Source organism: Chrysemys picta, chromosome 22 (genome assembly GCF_011386835.1).
Source record: "Chrysemys picta bellii isolate R12L10 chromosome 22, ASM1138683v2, whole genome shotgun sequence".
In the NCBI taxonomy this organism is placed as follows: Eukaryota; Metazoa; Chordata; order Testudines; family Emydidae; genus Chrysemys; species Chrysemys picta.
This window is the reverse complement of record NC_088812.1, coordinates 1,186,092-1,206,285: the sequence shown is the minus strand read 5'-3', so window position 1 is coordinate 1,206,285 and position 20,194 is coordinate 1,186,092. Positions and strand designations below refer to the sequence as shown.

Sequence of the window (20,194 nt, the reverse complement as noted above, 5' to 3'; positions counted from 1 at the left end):
GGCCCAGAGGAGCAGCATGGCCTGCCCCAAGATGACTGGGTCAGTGGCAGAACTGGGCATAGAACACAGGAGCCCTTAGCTCTGAGAGGCGTGTCTGTTCTGGCAGAGACCTCTGATCCCAGAAGCCTTTGTAAACAGCAGGTTTTTTAACCTCCTCTCCTCTCTGCGCCCCGAGAGCAATTGGAGCTTGGTAAATATGGAGCCAGGCACTGAGAGAAGAGGGCGCTCTCAGGCAAGCGAAGTACATTCCTTTGGAAGAAGCCAGCTGCACCTGAGAGGTGTGTGTAATCTGGCGCGTTTCCCTGCCCATAAAACCCGGCCCCTGGAAACCTCCAGCCTCTCAAACAGCCTGGAAACCACAAGCTGGAGATCTGTGGGGGAGGTTCCCTGAATCGGGGGTGCAGGTCTGGGATGTACTGAGAGCCGTTCCTGGGCGGGGTCTTGGTCCCCGTGGCCAATGCAGCACTGCCCCCCTCGCTTGTCTGTGCCGAATGGGCCGTGAAGTCTGAATTCCTCCTGCGGGGCGGGGCCTGGCTGGCAGAAATGTCCTGGGAAACTCGCCCTGCTGCTGCTCTGGCTGTAACAGAGGCTTTTGGACCCTAGCTCGCTGCACTGGCATGGACGCTGTCTGCCAGATTGAAACCGCCCGCACCATGGGGGAGTGCTGGCTCATGCCCTTCCCCGCTGGAGCATGGGCAGGCGTTTCTCTGGCCAAGCTCCAGCGCTCGTTCATCGGTACGGAGCGGCCTGTAGCGTGCAGCGGCTCAGGCAGCAGCTGTGGGTGCCAGCACAAGGGGCTGACACCCCAGCGCTGAACAGGAAGCACTTGCCTGGCTAGGCACCTGGAGGGTCCTGCAGCAGTGGGGAGGCTGGCAGGGTCAGGTCCTTGCTGATATAAATCCCTGAAACTACTGTATGCTGGTTTGCACCAGCCGAGGAGCCGGCCCTTAACTCTAGCCGGGTGTAGGTCTGCTTGGCTGTATTGCCAGTCCCAGAGGGGTGGTAGTGTGGTCTAGTGGAGAGAGAACTGGACTGGGACCCAAGAGACTGAGGTGCTATTCCCAGCTCTGCCACTGACCTGCTGGGTGACCTTGGGCAAGTCACTCCACCTCTCCATGCCTCTATTTCCTGAGCGGTAAATAGCACTAATGATACTGGCCTCCCTTGTAAAGCACTTGGACGTGCACTAGTGAAAAGCTGGCTGCGTGGCCATCAGAGTTGAGCCCCGCAGCTGTGGAGACCAGGCCCCTTCGCTGTGACTCCTGCCTGCTGCTCGGGGCAGCTTGGAGGGGACTGACTCAGAAGCAGAAGAGGGAGGATTTTGTAGCCTGGGTCTGGCAGCTGCTAAACCACCAGGCTCAGTGGTGCTTTGGCCCTTCCCGCCTCCCACAGGTTTGTCTGTGTCTGTCTCCCGCAGGTACTACTTCCGCAACTGGCATGGGATGAGCGACAAAGAGCCGGCCGTTTACCGCAACGTTCCCCGGCAGAGCGACACCCTCGAGGACAAGCTGCAGGGCGGTGCGCTTCTGGACAAGTCGTCCTTTGAGTATCTCTTTGAGCAGGTGGGGGCCCCGGTGCCGTGACTGGGAAGGGCTGGTGGCCGAAAGGGTTAGATATAGACCCGGGGCTCCCTAGGGATGAGTGCCGCTTTCACCAGCGCTTCTCGCTGGACACCTCTGATACTCGGCTATGAGCGTGCCGAGTGCAGGATGAGAACCTGTGTCGCACAGACAGGGATCTGCCTCAGTGGAGACTTGAGCGCTGATTCCCAAGGGCGCTGGCACAATGTTTTCTCGGCTTCCCCGTCACCCGAGCTGGCACTCTCCCGGTTGTGCATTCCTTTCCTAATTCAGTGGCAGGAGGCCACCTTGCCTCCAGGCTGTGGGCTGGGGAAAGGCCTAAACAATGATGTAGAAATGGCCAAACCGGATCAGAGCAGGGGCCCACCTCCCTCTAGCCCGGTATCCCATCTCGGACAGGGGCAGCACCAGCTACCTCAGAGGAAGTGTGGAATATCCTGCCCCGAGGGAAATTTCCTCTTGATCCCTGATAGCTCAAGGTCAGGGCACTGGCCCTGAAGCAGGGCGGTCTGCAGCTCTTTAAGGTTTTGCCTCATTTGATTTAAAGAGATTCCAAATACGCTCCGAGCCGTAGGAGCTGAGAAGGGCTCTCTCGATGAGGCTCAGAAGGAAGACCGCTAAATTGGAGTGTATGGTTTGAGTCCCCTTTTCTCTGTGGAGAACGTTGTTTTGTTTGTTGGTTCCCTTCGCAGGGGAAATACGAGTTCATTAATGACGTTGTGTCTCTGAAAGACCTTCAGAGCGAACAGGAGATCCACCGGTTTAAGAACGAGAGCTTAGGCATGGCTGTCCTTCACCTCTCTCACATGGCTCTCCAGCGAGGCGTGTCTCTCGAAGAAGTGGCCAAAAAAACCAGGTGATTGCGGGGTGGATGGGCATTGGCGGTGTGCTGTCCACCTCTGTCTCAGGCACTGCAGTTCAGCTAGCGTGTGCCCGCTGAATGGGGCGGAGCTTGCCTCACGCCAGCGCTGGAAATAATACGGCTTTCGTGGAGGTGGTTTCTGGAGCCCATCCTAGGAGTCGCCTGGCAGCAGGTGTTGGAACTGAATTGACCCCAGGAGAGCGCGCTTCTCCTCCAGCGGGCACCCTGCGACCCAGGGGGCGGTAGGGCCTAAGACACGACGCACTGTGCCGGGTGCTAGGGTTCGCGTTGTGTGACTGCAGCGTCCTTTCTGCATGCTCTGCTTTGCCATTTGCTCTCCCTCCGGTGCGATGCCCCTCCCGGTGAGCAGGCGTGCTAACCTTCCTGGGGGCCGTTCCTTTCCCTGTCTCTCCCAGCTTCAAGGGCTGCATCCCGCGCTCCTTCTGCCGGCAGATCCAGCAGAACAACTACCTGACCAAGTTCCGCATGAGGAACGTCTTCAGGAAGTTCGTGCAGCGCTTCCAGCGGCACACAGTCAGTGCTGGGAAGCTGACGGAGCAGGACGTCATGTACAAGTACCTGGCCACCTTGGAGAACCTGGCCCCCCGCTTCGGGAGCGAGCTCTTCCCGGTCCTTTCCCTGGAGACGGCCTCTGAGGGCGAGAAGGGCCTGCTCTATATCAACGGAGGGCCCGCGCAGCTGGAGGACAGCTGTGCGTTGTCTCCCAGGGACAGGCCCGCCACCCACGAAGTCCTGGTCACCGGCACGGACGGGATTCAGTGGCGGACTGTCCCTGTTGAGGTAGGCTTGTACCCGGCTCCCCTGCCATGGGGGGCCACTGGCTCCTCTTCCAGCACCGCCGATTGCGACTCCCAAGGTCCGGTTCCAGCTAGGGCTGACCCCCTCTCGTTCAAAGGCACTGCGGCCTAGTGGATAGAGCCCAGGGCTTGGGCTTGGGCTCGGGAGACCTGGGTTTTATTCCTGGCTCTGCCGCTGGCCTGCTGGGTGAGTCATGGCCCTGCTCTGTGCCTCAGTTTCCCCATCAGTAAAATGAGGGTGGTGGTCCATCTTCGGCCCAGGCTGGGGTAGGGAATTTAGGTGATGGTACTGACCTCCTGTGAGAGCTGCTGCTGAACAGTGCTAGGCAAGAGCGAGGGAGTGGTGGTTAATGGTATGCGCCCGGGGAAACCCCCGTCTCCGAAGGCACAAGACTAGCCTGGCCTTGAGGGCCCAATGAATGAGGGTGGCGTCGGTCCAGCGTCCGGGGCTTGCTGTGTTCCGTGCCACGCGAGCGCTGCTAACCCCAGGGACTTGCTCAGCAAAGCACGTTTCTAGCCCTGGCAAGTGGTGTGCTTGCTTGGGCTTGCCTCGGTGCTGGCACGAGCCGTGCTGCTGGAGCTGAAAATGCTGCCTCTGGAAGAAGATGGGGCAAGCCCAGCGTCCCGGGGCGTGCTGCTAAGGCTGAGTCAGAACTGATGTGGGGCGGGAGGCGCAGTGAAGGGCTAGATGCTCGCTGGCGGGAGAATGCAGGCCAGGCCTGGCCACCGCTTCGCCTAGTCTGTGGATGCTGCCAGCCCCCTGGAAAGCCGGAGCTGTGACCCTGCTATGTTTTACTTCCGCAGAGTGCAGAAAGCCACCCCCACCGGGGCTATTTTGGGAGGAAGACCAAGGCCAAAGAGCTGGACCCCAAAGGGCCGTGTCAGCCAGTGGAGAGGAGCGAGGCCAAGTGGGTGCGCTTCTGTGACTTCCAGGAGATCACGCACATTGCCCTTGAGGACTGCAAAGTCAGCATCAACCGCCAAGACAACAAGTGCCTGGTGAGGGCTCTCCCTGCGTGACGGGTCTCTGGAGCGGGGACTGCCTTTCTCCGGCTGTGGGAGGGGAGTGGGGGCTAGTGGTTAGAGCAGGGAAATCCTGGGTTTCATCCCCAGCTCCACCTGTGGTGTGGGCTTGGCCAAGTCAATCCTGCGTACGTCTAGCACCCGGTAGCTGGGGGGTGTTAGGCTTTAATCACTGAATGTCTGTCCAGTGCTTTGAGACCCGTGGCTCTGAAACGGGGCGAGTCTTTCTCCTTTCCCATCCCCCTGCCCCTCGGCTCCAGGGTCAGCCCATTGGAGATGGGAGGGGGTTGGCATTAGAGGGCAGACTAAGGAACGGCTACTGGCTCCAGCCATCTCCAGGATGGGGGGTGCCGGGGAGGGGACCTAAGGGAGCTGTGGGTTGTGTGCAGAGGGGGCGGGGTCAATACCAGAATCTTGGGGCTTTCCCATAGTGCATCAGGATTCCACAGGTGTTCCGGTTAGTGACGTGCCAGCTGCTGGGAGTTCCAACCCATGTGTTGAGTGCTCGGGGGTTCATCCTTGAACCACTGGCTGGCTCAGAAACCGGAGCTGGGACAGTGAAGGGGGGGGCGAGGCCTGGGCAGCCTCTCGGCCAGCCAGTGATGACGCCCCATGGCTGTCTTTTCCTCCCCAGGAGCTGGTTCTCCCGTCATACGAAACGGCCCTGTCCCTGGTGTCGCTGGTGGACGGCTACTTCAGGCTCACGGCCGACTCCAGCCACTACCTGTGCCACGAGGTGGCCCCGCCACGGCTGGTGATGAGCGTCCTGAACGGCATTCACGGGCCAATGCAGTAAGTGATGCCTGCCGCTGAGCGGGAGACCTGGGGGCTCCACGCGGCCTGGGCCCGTCTGACACCTTTCCCACCTCCAGGGAGGAGTTCGTCTTCGCCAAGCTGAAGCGGGAGGAGCAGGATGGGTTGTACATCATCCGCTGGAGCATCCTCGACTTCAACAGGCTGATCCTGTCGGTGGTGAAGAGGGACCGAGGCCAGGTGAGGCAGGCGTGGGGTGGGAGGAGGCAGATTAGAGCAGTGGCCTGGCACTTGGGATGGTCCTTGGTTCCCTGGAGAAGTTTGTTCCCCAGTCCCGGCCCAGCCCTGGAGAAAGCCCCGTCTCCCACCCAGGCTAGCTTGGCCTCCTTCCTGGCACGCCCTGCCAACTGCACGTCGCAGACCCACTTGTCCTGAACAGCGTCTGGGCTGGGAGCCAGCCAGCGGCTCCAGCTGTAACAGGGGTTTGGGAGTGATGCATTCCAGCTGGGTGGAGTACATGGACCCAGCACCGAATGTGGGCTCCAAGCGTCGGCGTGTCACGCGGCAGAGCCGCTCTGGCTGGCTTTTACTGCCCTCCCTGTGTTTGGAGGGCTTGGGCCAACCTGTGTCTGATCCGGGCAGCTCCAGACATACCAAAAATACGTGCAGCCACCTCTGGGGTGGAAAGTGGCAACTAACAGACACAGAACGCAAGAGTGGGGCAAAGGGAGACTTGGAGGAAAGACACTGGGGTGAGCCAAGGGACTTTCCCAGGCCCGAGCCCCGTTGGAATCCACCCCCTTTTGCCCTGCTGCCCAGGCAGAGCAGACGCATCTTCTCTGAAAGTCTCATTAATTCCAACCTCGCTCAAGTACACGCAGCTGCCATGAACGCAGGGCCGCTTGGGCGTGTGCCCTGCTAGCTGGCACACGCCTCTCCATAGAAACACTCCCTTTGCCTGGCGCCACCAAGCCTTGCATGGCGGGTCCCTGGCGCAACTCTCCACACGGTCGCCCTGGGGAATGCAGGCCACGATGCCAGGGGGCGGCAGGAGCCTTGTGAGGAAGGCTGCCGCTGGTACAGAATCTGGGGGGGCTGTGTAACCGGCCGGGAAGGTACGGGCTGCCCTGGCGTCTCACTTGCCGTGAGAGCGAGTGCTCTCTCCTGAGCCGACCTAGTTACTGCAGGAAATGCCGGAGCTGAGCAACAACTTCCTTCTCTGGCTTGGGTGCGCTCAACCGGCTGGCGCAGGGCAGTGGCAGCAGACAGACCTCGCCCGCCCGCTGTCTGAAATGGCAGCGCTGCCCGGAACCCTGCAGCCGTCCCCTTGGTGAGCCGGGCCCGGTGTGGCCGGCCGGCTGCAGCTCGGATGGAAGAGGTGCTGCTGGGCTGATTGCTTGGAGAGATGAGCTGGGGGGATTGTGATGAAATCTAGGCAGGCAGTGGTGGGGAGATGCTGGTTAGCCACGCGCAGGGGCCTGACCCCAGACCCTGCCTGGAGCCCGGCGCTCTGAGCCAGCGAGTGAATGGGGAGAAGCTGCAGGCCCCTGCTGCCCACTCATGATTTTTAGTGGCGTGGGTGACGGCAGGGTCCGCGTGCTCAGGAGTAAGACTGTCATTGGGGCACGTGCATGCTGAGCGGGGGTTCTGGGAGCCATGGACGTTGGGTTACCCTGTCACAGCGGAGTCTCTCTCCCCGGAACGCAGGCCACCCCCAAGTATAGGCAATTCCGGATCCAGAAGAGAGGCGGCTCCTTCGTGCTGGAGGGCTGGGAGCGGGAGTTCTCCACCGTGCGGGAGCTGATGGACGTTCTCAAAGGCTGCACGCTCAAGTCGGGAGATGAGAGCTTCGCCGTGAGGAGGTGCTGCCCACCGAAGCCGGGAGGTATGAACCCCCTCCGCTGGTTTGGGGAGTGAGATTCTCCCCAGCAGCCGGGGCTCTGCCACATGCAGAGAGCCAGGGCAGTCTCCTAAATGGTTTGTTTCAAGGCTGATGGAGTCTCTGACCTCCCCTTCCTGTGGGCCTCTCCCCACAGAGATTTCAGACCTGATCATCGCCCGGAGGGTGAAGGACAGCACCAGGCCGATCCTGAACTTGACCCAGCTGAGCTTCCACCAGATCCGGAAAAACGAGATCACCCAGGTCAGCCTCCCTGATGAGGCTCCGGGGGGACGGGTCGGTGTCCTGGAGGAGAATCGATGCGCAAGGGAAGCTGTGGGGGGGACTGGGGAGCGGGTGCTGGGTCTGGCCCAGTGACCCCAACAGGAGTGGGGGCTCAGCACCTTCAGCCCAGGGCCGGTCTCCCTCTGGCCATGGTGGGGGGCAAGCGAGGTTCTCCCTGAGGTGCCGAGTGACCCCTTGCTGCTGTCTCCCCTGCAGAGAGCTCACCTGGGCCAGGGCACCCGCACCAACATCTACGAGGGTGTGCTTCATGTTTGCGGGGGTGCTGGCGGGGACGACGAGGCTGAGTACTTCTCCACCGAGCAGAACAACAACAGTCGGGAGATGCACGTGGTACTCAAGGTGCTGGACCCCAGCCACAGGGACATCGCCCTGGTGAGCCGAGCCCTGGGGCTGGGAGGGAGGGAGTGCTGGGCGTGTGCAGAGCCCAGCCTGCTGGCGGCTCAGGGCCGGAGCTCTGCGGTGTGAACGGGCTCAATGCACGGGACGCCGCACGGACTGAGACCGGGACCCTGCCTGGGAGCCTCCCGATGGTGCCGTAGCCTGGGGGTACTCGGGAGCCCAGGAGGAAGGGTGACTGACTGTGGGGAGATGGCCCTGGACCTGGATAGGAGCCTGGGGGAGGAGGGGTGAAATGGCCACACACTGGCCCTGCCAGCAAAAGCCCCACCCCAAGCCCGCTGCCTGCTTCGGTTAGCTGGTCCGAGGTGGCTGGCTGTCCCGGGGACCACGCTCCAGTGACGTCCCCCCTTCTCTCTGCAGGCGTTCTTCGAGACGGCCAGCCTCATGAGCCAGGTCTCGCATATCCACCTGGCCTTCGTGCACGGCGTCTGCGTGCGGGGCTCCGAGAGTGAGTAACAGCGCCCCAGCACGTGGCCCTCCCCGGGATGGCAGCTGCAGCCGCCTCTCTAGCAGCTTGTCTGGCCCTTTGCCCCCGCAGAGGGGCTCAGGAGTATACCCTGAATGCCTCCCCTCCCCATCCTGCCTGGGCAGGGGGGTTCGTCTCGGCAACAGTTGATCAGACTGCGACTTGCCGGCACGTCTGTCCTGAGCGTCCTCAGCTGGGCCCCAGCCTGTGGCACTGCCTTGCCCTCCAGTGCCAAAGAGCTAGGCTTGTAAGGACCGGCCTCTTCTGCCCTCTCAGATATCATGGTGGAGGAGTACGTCGAGCACGGCCCCCTGGATGTCTTGCTGCGGAAGGAGAAAGGCCGGGTGACCGTCGGCTGGAAGATCACGGTCGCGAAGCAGCTCGCCAGCGCCCTGAGCTACTTGGTGAGAAGCTGCGTTTGGAACTGGGATGTGCCCTGGGCGGTGGTGCCTCTGGAGAGCCATGGGCTTGTTTAGGCACCTTTTGCCCCTGTTCCTCTCTGCTCCAGCCCCCGGGGAGCGCCATCTGCCAGCGCTCAGCTGGGTGTCCCCTTCAGCACTGCATCGATCTGGGTAGGGCTTCAAACCCTCTCCTTGCCGCAGCGTCCCAGCACCTCCCCACCCCGGGAAGCACAGAGCCGAGGAGCGACTCACAGGAAGTTGCCCAGCAGGACGCTGGTGGCGCTGGGGCTTGAACCCAGGCCTCTTGCCAAGGTGCACCGCTAGGTCTGAAACTGTGTGACTCCGTCTCTGGCAACATGTGAACCACGCTCCTGGTCAGAACAAGACCCGGAGGCTGGGGAGAGCTGGGAGTGGAACGCTGCCTCCTCCCTTCCAGTGCTCCCACACTCGGCAGCTGCTTGGAAAGGCTGCGGGTGGCAGGACGTAGCCCTGTGCGGAGCTGCACAAAGGTCAGTTGGGCCTCCTGCTCCTGCTCTCCCCCCACATCCCTCTCGCCGAGGGGGGAAGAGGCAGGGAGCGAGTGCCTGCGTGCTGAGCTGGGACGGGACCCATCGTTCCAGCCTGGTCTTCAGACCCTGCAGAGCACCTGGAGTATCTTAAAGGGATGGGGCTCCTCACCGCTCACTTCAAATTTTTTTTTTTTTTTTTTTTTTTTACAGGAGGACAAAAACCTGGTGCATGGCAACGTGTGCGCCAAGAACATCCTACTGGCCAGGAAGGGGTTGGAGGATGGGTTGCTGCCTTTCGTGAAGCTCAGCGACCCTGGGGTCAGCTTCACGGTGCTCTCCCGAGAAGGTACCTAGTTCACGGTGCCCTCCTTCCAGATGCCCGGCTTGTCGGGGGCTGGGCTGGGCTCCCTGCAGCTCCCGTGCGGGAGGGGACGTCCCAGAGTGCTGTCGCCAGGCTCTGCAGCAGGGATTCCTGTGAACAATGCATCAGCTGGGCTGGGCATGATCATCCCAGGTTTCATTCAGGCACCAGCCAGGCTTGGCTCGTGCTCCTGTCTGACCCTGAGCAGAGCCGCGTGAGTTGCCTGCTCCGGCAAGGATCCCTTAAGCAAACAAAAGGCGAGGCCTTTCTCCAGCACCTTCCACCCAGGGGGTCCTCGAGCACTTGCCAAACGACTCAAGGAGTCACTGCATCCACCCCGGATGTGCAGCCACCTCTGGGGTGTGCTGTCGCAGCTGTTGGAACAGCGCACAGCAACGCCCCACACCAACTGAGGACAGGAAGTGGAGGGATAGTTTTTTGGTAGAAACGGTTGGGAGAATTGGATGCAGCATGTGCTCATCCATGCTCGAGTTTGGCCACCATCCCCTGAGCACCATGCTGGAGTCCTGTCCTGAGCTCCGAGCCCCACTCTCTACAGCTCAGGCCCCCTAGCCACATTGGGGTCAGCAATGACTCTCGGGGGAGAGCGCCTCCTACTGAGCCCCCCATTCCATTTCCCTCCCACTGCCTCCGAGCGGAGCACACCCTCTCTGAGCCCCGGTGCGCTGCCTGCAGCCCAGCTCTCCTTTGTGAGATGTGACCGGATCGGAGCACAGAGTGGTGTGGGTTACACGCCCATGGGGGACTCTGGCCCTGCTTGTGGGACTCCCGTTTGGTTTCCTTTGTCCTCTCCTAGCCAGGTGCCCAGCCCCTCCTGCTCCCCCAAGCAGGGCTGGGGACTGGAGCTCTTCCTGCCAGAGCTGCACATGTGACCCCTGTTGTCAGCACGCAGCAGGGGTGGGTTGCCCGTGCAGAGCCGAGCTGGGTCACCGTGACCGGGCCCGACTCCTTCGGCGTCCGCCCCGTTCCTGAGGTCCTGCTGCAAGGGGCTTTCCCCAAACCTGAGTTCTTAGTGGTGTGCGCGGTCGCTCAGGCAGCGTCCCTGCAGCAGCTCCGAACCCCTCTCTTCTTCCCCAAAGAGCGAGTGGACCGGATCCCCTGGATCGCCCCGGAGTGCGTCCAGGATGTCGGCAGCCTCAGCACCGCAGCCGACAAGTGGAGCTTCGGCACCACCCTGCTGGAGATCTGCTTTGACGCGGACGTCCCGCTGAAGGAGCGCACCCCCTCTGAGGTAACGCCTGTGCCCGGGTGCCTGTACCCCCCAGTCTGGTACGCGCCTGTCCCATAACCTCAGCTGTGCCCGCGAGCTGCCCTCCGGCTAGTGAGAGCGATAGCTGTAGCGGCTGGATATGCTGTTTTTTCCCCTCAGACTCTAGCATCTCTTCCGGGGCCGGCGTGGCAGCGGGAGTGGGGTGAATCTCTGGGGCTCTAAACCCCACTGGGAAGAGGCTGTTCTGTTCTGTGGCAGGCCAGAGCCGCTCTGGGTGGCGGGGGGGCTGCAGAGGAAACCTTCACTGAGGCAGGGGAGAGCGCGGAGTTTCTTGAGAGACCGCAGGAGTGGGGGCCATGTGCACTGGAGGGCTTAGGGGGAGCTGGGGGGGCTGTGTGGCTCGGTGTGGCTTGCTCAGTGGGCCCCCTCCTTTCCCCACAGAAAGAGCGCTTCTATGAGAAGAAGCACCGCCTGCCCGAGCCGTCCTGCAAGGAGCTGGCCGCCCTGATCAGCCAGTGCCTGACGTACGCCCCCAGCGAGCGGCCCTCTTTCCGGACCATCCTGCGGGACCTTACCCAGCTGCAGCCGCACAGTAAGCCCTCCGGCCCCCGCCAGCTGGCAGAGCGCACGCGGGGGCTGGAAACCGACTGAGGGAGACTTCCTGACTCCTGGGCAGCTCCTCAGCTCTGTGTCAGGCCAGGCAGGGAGGGTGGGGCCCCCAGCGGGGACTGCAGCTCCGCTGCCGTCTGCCCTGCGTCGATACGCGACTCTCCCTCCTGGCGCTCAGTGGAAGGGACGATCCAGGTAAAACAGACCTGCCACCCCTGGAGCCCAAGCAGGCTCGTGTAGTTACCCTGGTCTTAGCCCACGCCCCGCACCTGGCGCCCCACATTCTTCTGGCCACGACAGAGCTCCCTTGGCTGCTCCTCGGTTGGCCGGAAGAGGTCGTCCCTGAGCGAAGTGTCGCACTGGCGCGTGGCTCGTGCCAGTCCTGTCAACCACGTGGCTCTTCTCCTTGCGTTCCAGACCTCGTCGATGTCACCTCCGTGAGCCCCGACTTCCCCGTCTCAGACCCCACGGTCTTTCAGAAACGCTACCTGAAGAAGATCCGAGAACTGGGGGAGGTAAGTCGCATCCATAGCGACCATCGCCCTGGTTCAATGGCACCGACCGAGGGCGGTAGAAGTGGCTGCGTTTCCCGAGAGCTTGGCGGGTTTCTATAGGGATGCTGTGGACAGCCCCATCCCTTTAGCAAGGATAGACTGTACGTCAGGGAAGTGTGAGCGAAGCCGCTGGTTGGGGCCCTGCGTTAGGACGACACTTCCCCACAGGCAGGTTAGGGCATGACTGCTGACTGAGAGGTTTCTTGCACCACTGCTTGGTTAGATGAGCCTCTCGTCTGCTCCGGCCTGTGCTGCCCTGTTCCTGGGAAGCTGGGATCCCCTGGCTGTTACTGTTCATTTCCAGCCCAGCGTGGGGCCTCCAGCGCTCTTTGGGCACTGCTCCCGACCTGCCACTAACAGTCCTCGAGCTCAGTCCGGATCCCAGGCTGGCAGAGGACATTTCCACTGGAGACCTTTCTGTCTGAGAAGCTTGTCTGCCCCAGCTAGTGTGTCCCACAGGGGCCTCTCCCCGGCACCAGACAACTGGAGCCCTGCTCCGTGGTGGGATCTCAAAGACCCGTTTCTGTCTCCCAGGGTCACTTCGGCAAAGTGAGCCTGTACTGCTATGACCCCACCAACGACGGCACCGGGGAGATGGTGGCCGTGAAGTCACTGAAGTCCGGCTGCAGCCAGCAGCTTCTCACCAGCTGGAAGAGGGAGATCGAGATCCTCAAGACGCTCTACCACGAGAACATTGTCAAGTACAAGGGCTGCTGCAGCGAGCAAGGTACAGCCCAGCCGCCGCTGGGGAGCGGGGCTCCTGGGGGAGGATCGCGGCAGAGCGTTGTCTCCCCTAGACCCAAGCCGGTTAGTGCCCTAACAGCCCAAGGCACATGCTCTACGGACACCCCCCATAGGCTGAGTGTGCTGTGGGGCTCCCCTGCTGCCCCCAAGGCAGGGTTAACTATGCATGTCCCCCCAAGGCTGCTGCTTGGTGCCAGAGGGGTTAAGTCTTGATTGCAAATCCCCAGGCCAGAGCAGAACGGTTGCACCTCTGTCAGCTGGCAGAAGGGAGCCCTAGGCACTCCCTGCAGAGGCTGGCCAGCTGCTCTCCAGGAGCGTGGGATGTAAGGCACGAAGCTGCAGCATCGCAGGAGGGGGCCTAGCCTCCAGGGGGACAGTGGTGGGGGTTCAGGCCGTGGCTGCGTTCCCCTCGGCTGCGCCTCTCTGCTCCGCTGCCTACTGCAGCCCGTCCCGCTGAGCGCATCGCTTACATCCGGCTCCTCTTCCAGGGGAGAAGATCGTGCAGCTCATCATGGAGTACGTGCCCCTGGGCAGCCTGCGGGATTACCTGCCCAAGCACAACGTCAGCCTGGCCCACATCCTCCTCTTTGCCCAGCAAATTTGCGAGGTAACGACCGGGCCCAAGCCAGGCAGCGCGTGGGGGGCCTGTGCTGATGCTGTCACTGCCTGGGGGAGAAGGGGCTACACCGTGCATCTGCCGCTCCAGAGCTGGGGTGGGGTGGCTGGGGAAACAAACGATTGTGCAGTGCAATGTCCAGGGGAAGGAGTGGGGTCTAGTGGCTAGAGCAAGGGGTCTGGGCGCTGGGACTCCTGGGTTCTATCCCCAGTTCTGTCACACTCTCCATGTGACCTTGGGCCAGTCCCCGTCTCTCCAGATGCTTCATGGTCCTGGCTGCAGAATGGGGATAATCCGGTGTTTGCTCTCCACAGGGCATGGCTTACCTGCACTCCCTGCACTACATCCACAGGGACCTGGCTGCTAGGAACGTGCTGCTGGAGAACGAGAACGTGGTGAAGATCGGTGATTTCGGACTGGCCAAAGCCATCCCCGAAGGGCATGAATATTACCGCGTCTGCGAGGACGGAGACAGCCCCGTCTTCTGGTAAGCGTTGTGGGGTCCCCATGTTTCCCCTCTGAGGGCAATGCCGGTAGCTTGCTAGCCATCCCAGTGCCCTGGTGAATCTGCATTGTACGGAGCTGACTAGTCGGCCCCCTCTTGTTAATGGAGAGGGTTGGCCTGATTAAAATACAGGTCCCAGCACGGCTCAAGTTGGAGCATTGTATGCTGGGACCTGTAGTCTTTGTGAGCCACCCAGGTGAGCGGCCTCGGGCCACGTGCGAGCTGTGGTGGAAAAGCAAATTCAGTAACACCTGGAGGCTGTGCGCCCTGAGGGTAGGTCTGCAGCGCAGCCATGGCGAGGACGCCTGGGTAACCAGTATCTGTGCCATCTCCTCCCTCGGCGACTGCCAGAGCAAGTCTGCCCAGAGACTGCGTCTGAATGTGACGGCTTCCTTCTGTACGTTCCCTGCCATGCCAAAGATGTGGCTGGGGGGGCCCTGAGGAATGGGATTGTGCCGGGTCTGGCCTGGGACACTCTGGGATGCTGTGCAGGGCCATGACGCAGAATCTCTGTTGTGAGCCCCTCGGAGCTCAAGTGCCGTTTTTGGAGGGATTCTTGCCACGCTCTGGCTGTGGGTCCCTTGTGCTGATGCCCTGTGGTTGCAGCTGTAGCTTGATGGTGCCCGTCTCCCCTGCCCCACCCCGCAGGTACGCCATGGAGTGCCTGAAGGAGTGCAAGTTCTATTACGCCTCCGACGTCTGGTCCTTCGGTGTCACTCTCTACGAGCTCCTGACACGCTGCGACTCCAGCCAGAGCCCCCCTGTGGTGAGTGGAGAGGGACTCACGGGGGCTTTCCTGCTCCTGGGGTTGGAGTTTGCTGAACAAGTAACAAGCGGGACCCTCCCCCACCAACCTGCTTTGTTCTCCCTCCCTCTTAGAAATTCATCGAGATGATCGGCGCGACTCAAGGTCAGATGACCGTGCTGAGGCTGATCGAGCTCCTTGACAGGGGGAAGAGGCTCCCAAGCCCGAAGGACTGTCCTTGTGAGGTGAGGCTCTCTGGGTGTAGTCAGCGCTGAGCGGTGCCTGTTAATAACGTCATGCGGTGCTACAGCCCGTTGCATCCCACCGGGACCCCAAGTGCTCCACAGACTATACAGGGATCACTTCTTGGAATGTGGCCACCTCTCCTGTGGGACGTGATGGCTGCTTCCCGCAGCTCAGCAGCCTAGGACAGGAAGGGAAGAATCCAGTGATGCGGCAGGGCGACGCAGGAAAGCAGAACTGACTCCCTTTCCCCCACGATGCCCGGGATAGCACCACAGCTGTATAGGTGCTGGGCTTAGGCAGGCCCTCGATGAGCAGAAATACGCAGGTCGCGGACTGGCGTGGCAGGCAGAGAGACTGCCTCGCTAACGGGGGCTTTGCCTCCAGAGGGCCTGGCTAAAGACTAATTGCCTCCACTCTGATTAGGAATGGAAGCAGTAGGTCGGCCTGTCCTACATGCTGCTAAAAGAATGCAGGGTGAAATCCGGCCCCTGCTGAAGTCACTGAGAGCTCTCCCTGGGATTCCACTCAGACTGGGCAAACTTGAAGCCTCACCAGCCAGCCGCCCTGCCCTGGGCAGGGGCTGTATCCTCCAACGCCCATGGCCAGAGGCAGAGAGAACCCTCAGCTAGCGGAATAAGGGAGCAGTGGTGGCTTTTGTTACTTTGGTTTGGTTTTGATAGGCTTCGGAGCAGAGGAGGGTGCATGTCGGCCAGAGGGCCGTTCCACTGCTGCCTGCTAACGGGCCTGTTCCCGACTGCCTTCCGGCTCAGGGTGGGGGCGGCTGCTTTCAGTTGTGGGTTTGATTTGTGCTCGGCCTGCCTTTTAACTGTTCTTCCCTTCCTCAGATATACTGCTTAATGAAAAACTGCTGGGAATCCGAAGCTTCCTTCCGCCCAGCGTTCAAGAACCTCGTCCCCATCCTGAAGAACTTCCACGAGAAATACAAGGCTCAGGCCCCCTCGGTCTTCAGCGTGTGTTGAGTGGGATGCTTGGGAACTTGCTCGGGGAAGAACCACAGCTGTCTTCAGCTGGAAACTCTCTGGCGGAGAGGCCACTCTGAAGTGCTGGGGAGGGTTGGGACTTCACTTGCTGCCTCGGTGCCCGCTGCTGCGCAGCACCGTCCTACTTGATCCAGTAGACCATGTGTTGTGGAGTCCAGGGAACCTGCCCTGTAAGCAGAGATGCTGGCAAAGCTTCTCTTGCCACTTCTGAAGTACGGACCTGCTGCTTTGGCCTGGATTCCTAGGCTCTCCAGGCAGGTGGATTTTAATCCTGGAAAGTGGTTTCCTTCTAGGCTATGCAGCTCGAGGAAGCTGTGGGGCTGTCTAGCAACCAGGCCAAACTGCCTTCCTGGCGCATCTCATGGAACCTCCTGGCTTATGTCAGCGCTGTGCAGTCAGAGCCCTGTGCGCGTTGAAAGGAGCGGACGTGCGAAAAAGCCTCCGTGGAGCCTAACCCGCTGCATCCCAGGCCGCCATCAGGAACTCCTAACGCCTTTGCAGGGAGCTGTGAGGGCAGAGGGTGGAGCTTGAGGGGTGGGTACTGCTGTGGGTACAGGCCTGAATTTAGCTCTGTAACGCTGCATCTGGGGCAAGGGGAGGGAGGGGGTGCACGGTTAAGGCCGCTGCCGAGTGAGGGCTCGAAGCATCGTTTAAAAAGGATACAGTGGGCCCACGCCTGCTCCCTCCTCCAGCCGGACAGGGGCTCCCAGCCTGCCCTGCTCTGTGGTGCTTTTGCAGCTCAGGGGAACGGGCCTCTCTTGGGCCTGTCCCCCGCCTGTTCTTCACTGATGCTTTGGTGGTTGAGCTTGGGAAAGCTCTGGCCCATCCTCCAGCTTCTTGTGATCTTGCCCAGTTTGTACCATGAAGCACCACCGTGCCTGCTTCTGCTGGCAACCCCCGAGCACCAGCAGAGGTGCTCTACCCCGGGACAGCGGCTGGCTTCCCATCGAAAGGCCCCTGAGGGGGCTGCCCTCTCCGCACTGCCTGCTGGGCTTGGCTTTCTCCAGCGCAGACCCCTCTCGCTCCACAGCAGCTGACCATGACCTCTGCTGGCCCTTCAGTCAGAGGCCTTTTCTTTGCTCCAGGGTAGCCCTTCGATGCACTCCTGCAGCCCTGGCTGCCGCCCAGGGGGCAACAAGGGGAGGTCCTGTACCCCACTGTAAGGGCAGTTTGGGGTCCAGAGGGAGCATGTGTTGGCTACTGCCCCCATTCACGGGAAACCTCCCTGAACAGGCAGCAGCTGCCCCAGCCTGGCCGTCTGTCTCTCGAACGCCTCAGTGAGACGTCCTCCTGTGGCTGTACGCTCCAAGGGGACGTACCGAGGCCGTTCACTCTGCTGCCGCCGTCCACATGCCAACCAAAGGTTTTTCCCGCCTCTCCTCTCCCAGGGACCACGCACTGTGAATTAGATCATGTGGTTGGGGGAGGGGGCTGGAGTCGTCTGGCCTTAAACCAAATCCGGATCAAAAGACAAGAACTGCCTTTATCTGCTCACCAAATCACAGTCCCACCCTGTCCTCTGGCCACCTAACGCCAGCGTTAGCGGAACTAGTCCTGAAAAAGCCAGTTAGCCCTTAAGCCCTGGTTGTGGGGCCGTGTCTAGAGAAGCAGGGCAAACACCATCCAGTCGAATGCCCTCTTCCTCAACAACAGGGACTGCTGAGGTCATGTGTGCTCGTCTTGATGTCTCAGATTGTCTCCATGCGCTGCAGAGACAGCTGCATTGCCACTTTCAGCTACGTTACAGAACCTGGTGGAGGGACGGCTCAAGCCCCGAATGAACAAGGCCTTAGCTCCATGCGCCGCCAACATCCACTCCTCCAGCAGGCCTGTAGCCTTCAGTGTTAATTGCTCACTGTCTCACCTGAATGCCTGGAATGTATTTTGCGAAGGAAATGGGTCTGAGCTGTACCCAGCCCATCTGACTCTGCAGAACATTTGGGGTCTGTTGGTTCTCTCTTCTCGCCAGGGATGATCACCGGCTTTGAGCAAGTGAACGTTTGTGGTACTTTTATTACTAATGAAACATCAGCAGTGGGGTGTCTCGGTTGGTTCTTCTTTCAAATGTGATTCTGGGAGTCCGCTATCCCTCCATCTCTTGTAGCCACAGGCTAGAGAGCAGGTGATATTGCCTGGTGCTCAGCCTCCGAGCCGAACCGATTTCAATACGGTCAAGGAGCCAAAGTCAATATGTTACCTGCACCAACGGAAATAAAGTCACTCAAGCGTCGATCCGGCTGACCCTAAGGTGTTTGCAGTCCAGGAAGGACTCTGGCATTGGAGCAGCCAGAGCTGCTCCCACTTCCTTCCCTGCCAGCTGGGCTGCAGCTGGGAAGGGACATCAGCAGCTCCAAGGGCACGTGGCTGTAGGTCAGAGCTGCTCCCATGGTCTCCCATAGTAATGGGGCCAATGCTTCAGTTTAATAAACACAGGACACGGTCAGGGAATGCTCTTCCAATTCATAATCAGATGTGTTTTCTTAACACATTGAGGGCTACAGATTGGACACCACTGACCAGCTACCGCATTGGATAGCTGTGGTCCCCTGACCTCTCTTCTAGGAGGCTGCTACGTGAGGAAATCTTCCTTTAGTATTTGTAACATACCTCTAGTCTTGCCTTTGTATCTTGCCACTATATTTCCACATACACAGCTCTTCCCCTGACCAGTCTCTCTGTCTCCAAAGGCTTATTCACTCCTGCCCTGGACAACTAGTGAGGAATCTTCTAATGTGACCAATTTGTTGGGTTGGTTCAAAGTAAATAAAAGGCTTAGGAAGAGACTTGTGTGTATAAAAAGTGCAATGTTTTTGTAAAGGAAGGAGGATCATTTTGTCTGAGTTAGCAAGGGTCCCTCTTTCTAGAGGGAGGCCTTGGCTTTATTGTTCCTAAAATTACGCTGTTAAACTGTATAATGGTTGATTTCCCCACCCCTTATTTATTGTTGTCTGCTATGTAAATGTCACTGAAATCACCTCTGCAGTGAGCCATGTGCCTGGAGTATGGAGCAACGCTGCCTGCCTCGTGGGGCCATCCTGCGCCATGGTCTGCGTGTCGACCTTTACGCAAAAATGGACTTCAGCAATGTGCCTTGCGTCTTGCCGCTGTGCTGGAGCTGTGACTCCCTCTCTCCCCAGGGAGCAGGGATGACTGGCCAAAGCGCCTGTGTGTACAGAGACTTGTTTTCTATTGGACAGTGGGAGATGATTATCTAATGTGAACGTCACTGGTCTCCGTGCTAATCTACTACTGGCTCGTATAACCTGTAGCTGGTAATATCCCGGAACTTTTCTTCAAATAAATTACTCTGTCCAGTACTGTGTCTCTTTTAAAATGCTGCTGCTCTGCCTGCACGTTCCCCTCTGAGAGATCCACTTCCATAACAGATTGCTGAAGGAGGGCAGGTGCTTGATGGAGTTATTTAACACTTACAGTTCTTAACTATGGATCCGGATCCCTGTGTGCTACGTGCAGTACGTGAACAAAAGGCAGGGGCAGTCTTTAGTGTGGGATTTGATTGATACAAATCTAAGGCTGCTGTTACACTGCACCCCCTCCTAGCGCGGAGCCTGTGCCACGCAGCACGTCCTTCTGTGTCCTGCGTCGCGCAGAGCATCATAAAGCAGAGCGTTGAGGCAGCCCCTGCAAGAAGCTTTGAGGACTAGTGTGCGGCTGCTAGAGAAGTAATTTGCTGGCAAACTGGTGGTGTAAGGCCCGGACATCCCGATAAACACACTCTGCTTCCTTACCAGCTAAGAGCAGCTCACTCGTGAGGTCTGAGAGGCTTGTCTTGCAAGGGTGCTTAACCCCACAAAACCTGTCCAGGGTTGGAAGGAAGGGGGTTGAGAGGCAATTCATAGATTCCAAAGCTGGAAGGGACCATTGTGATCATCTAGTCTGACCTCCTGTATAATACAGGCCAGAGCTTTTCCCCCAAATAATTCCTAGAGTAGCTCTTAGACCATCATCTCATCGTGATTTAAAAATGGTCAGTGATGGAGAATCCACCATGACCCCAGTAAAGTGTTCCAATGGTTAATTGCTCTCACCACTAAAAGGTAAGCTTTACTTCCAACGTCCAGCTGTTGCCTCGTGTTAGATTTTTCTCTACAAAAATGAAGAGCCCATTCTCAAATGTTTGTTCCCCATGTAGATACGTATAGACTGTTGTCAAGTCACCTCTTTAACAGAGAAGGTTAAGAGGTTTAGCTCTTTGTATTTATCTTCTCACACAAAGGCAGCTTCTGACCCTTTAATCACTCATGGCTCCTCTCTGAACCGTCTCTGATTTATCAACATGTCTGAATTGTAGGCAGCCACCCTGGGCACAGGATTCCAGCAGCAGTTGTACCAGTGCCCAATACAGATGTAAAATAGCTTCTCTAGTCCTACTCACCATTCCCCTGTTTGTGTCCAAGATTGCATGAGCTCTTTTGGCCACAGCATTGCAGTGGGAGATATCTCCACCACGACCCCTAAAGCTTATTCAAAGTCACAGCTTCCCAAGATAGCCCCCATCCTGGAAGTATGGACTACATTTTTTGTTTCTAGATGTATACATTTATATATAGCTGTCTTAATACGCA

At 59.3% G+C, this 20,194-nt stretch overlaps 2 protein-coding genes across 3 annotated transcripts in view; one reads left to right on the top strand and one right to left on the bottom strand.

Annotated features, from left to right (window-relative positions):
• Positions 1 to 18,925, top strand: part of TYK2 (tyrosine kinase 2) — a 31,111-nt gene extending 12,186 nt beyond the window's left edge. For both annotated transcript variants that reach the window (XM_005279296.5, XM_008176017.4), the window contains exons 4-24: positions 1,418 to 1,562; positions 2,273 to 2,436; positions 2,859 to 3,243; positions 4,065 to 4,259; positions 4,918 to 5,075; positions 5,156 to 5,276; positions 6,744 to 6,921; positions 7,073 to 7,179; positions 7,417 to 7,593; positions 7,981 to 8,068; positions 8,363 to 8,490; positions 9,207 to 9,342; positions 10,458 to 10,609; positions 11,030 to 11,180; positions 11,615 to 11,712; positions 12,286 to 12,478; positions 12,984 to 13,102; positions 13,426 to 13,598; positions 14,265 to 14,382; positions 14,496 to 14,606; positions 15,453 to 18,925. In XM_005279296.5, coding sequence (XP_005279353.2) covers positions 1,418 to 1,562; positions 2,273 to 2,436; positions 2,859 to 3,243; positions 4,065 to 4,259; positions 4,918 to 5,075; positions 5,156 to 5,276; positions 6,744 to 6,921; positions 7,073 to 7,179; positions 7,417 to 7,593; positions 7,981 to 8,068; positions 8,363 to 8,490; positions 9,207 to 9,342; positions 10,458 to 10,609; positions 11,030 to 11,180; positions 11,615 to 11,712; positions 12,286 to 12,478; positions 12,984 to 13,102; positions 13,426 to 13,598; positions 14,265 to 14,382; positions 14,496 to 14,606; positions 15,453 to 15,587 — 3,232 coding nt within the window. In that variant the 3' untranslated portion in view covers positions 15,588 to 18,925. The remainder of the gene's footprint in view (positions 1 to 1,417; positions 1,563 to 2,272; positions 2,437 to 2,858; positions 3,244 to 4,064; positions 4,260 to 4,917; positions 5,076 to 5,155; positions 5,277 to 6,743; positions 6,922 to 7,072; positions 7,180 to 7,416; positions 7,594 to 7,980; positions 8,069 to 8,362; positions 8,491 to 9,206; positions 9,343 to 10,457; positions 10,610 to 11,029; positions 11,181 to 11,614; positions 11,713 to 12,285; positions 12,479 to 12,983; positions 13,103 to 13,425; positions 13,599 to 14,264; positions 14,383 to 14,495; positions 14,607 to 15,452) is intronic.
• LOC135977035 (uncharacterized) overlaps positions 1 to 20,194 on the bottom strand; it is a 348,641-nt gene that overhangs the window by 143,970 nt on the left and 184,477 nt on the right. The window lies entirely within an intron of this gene.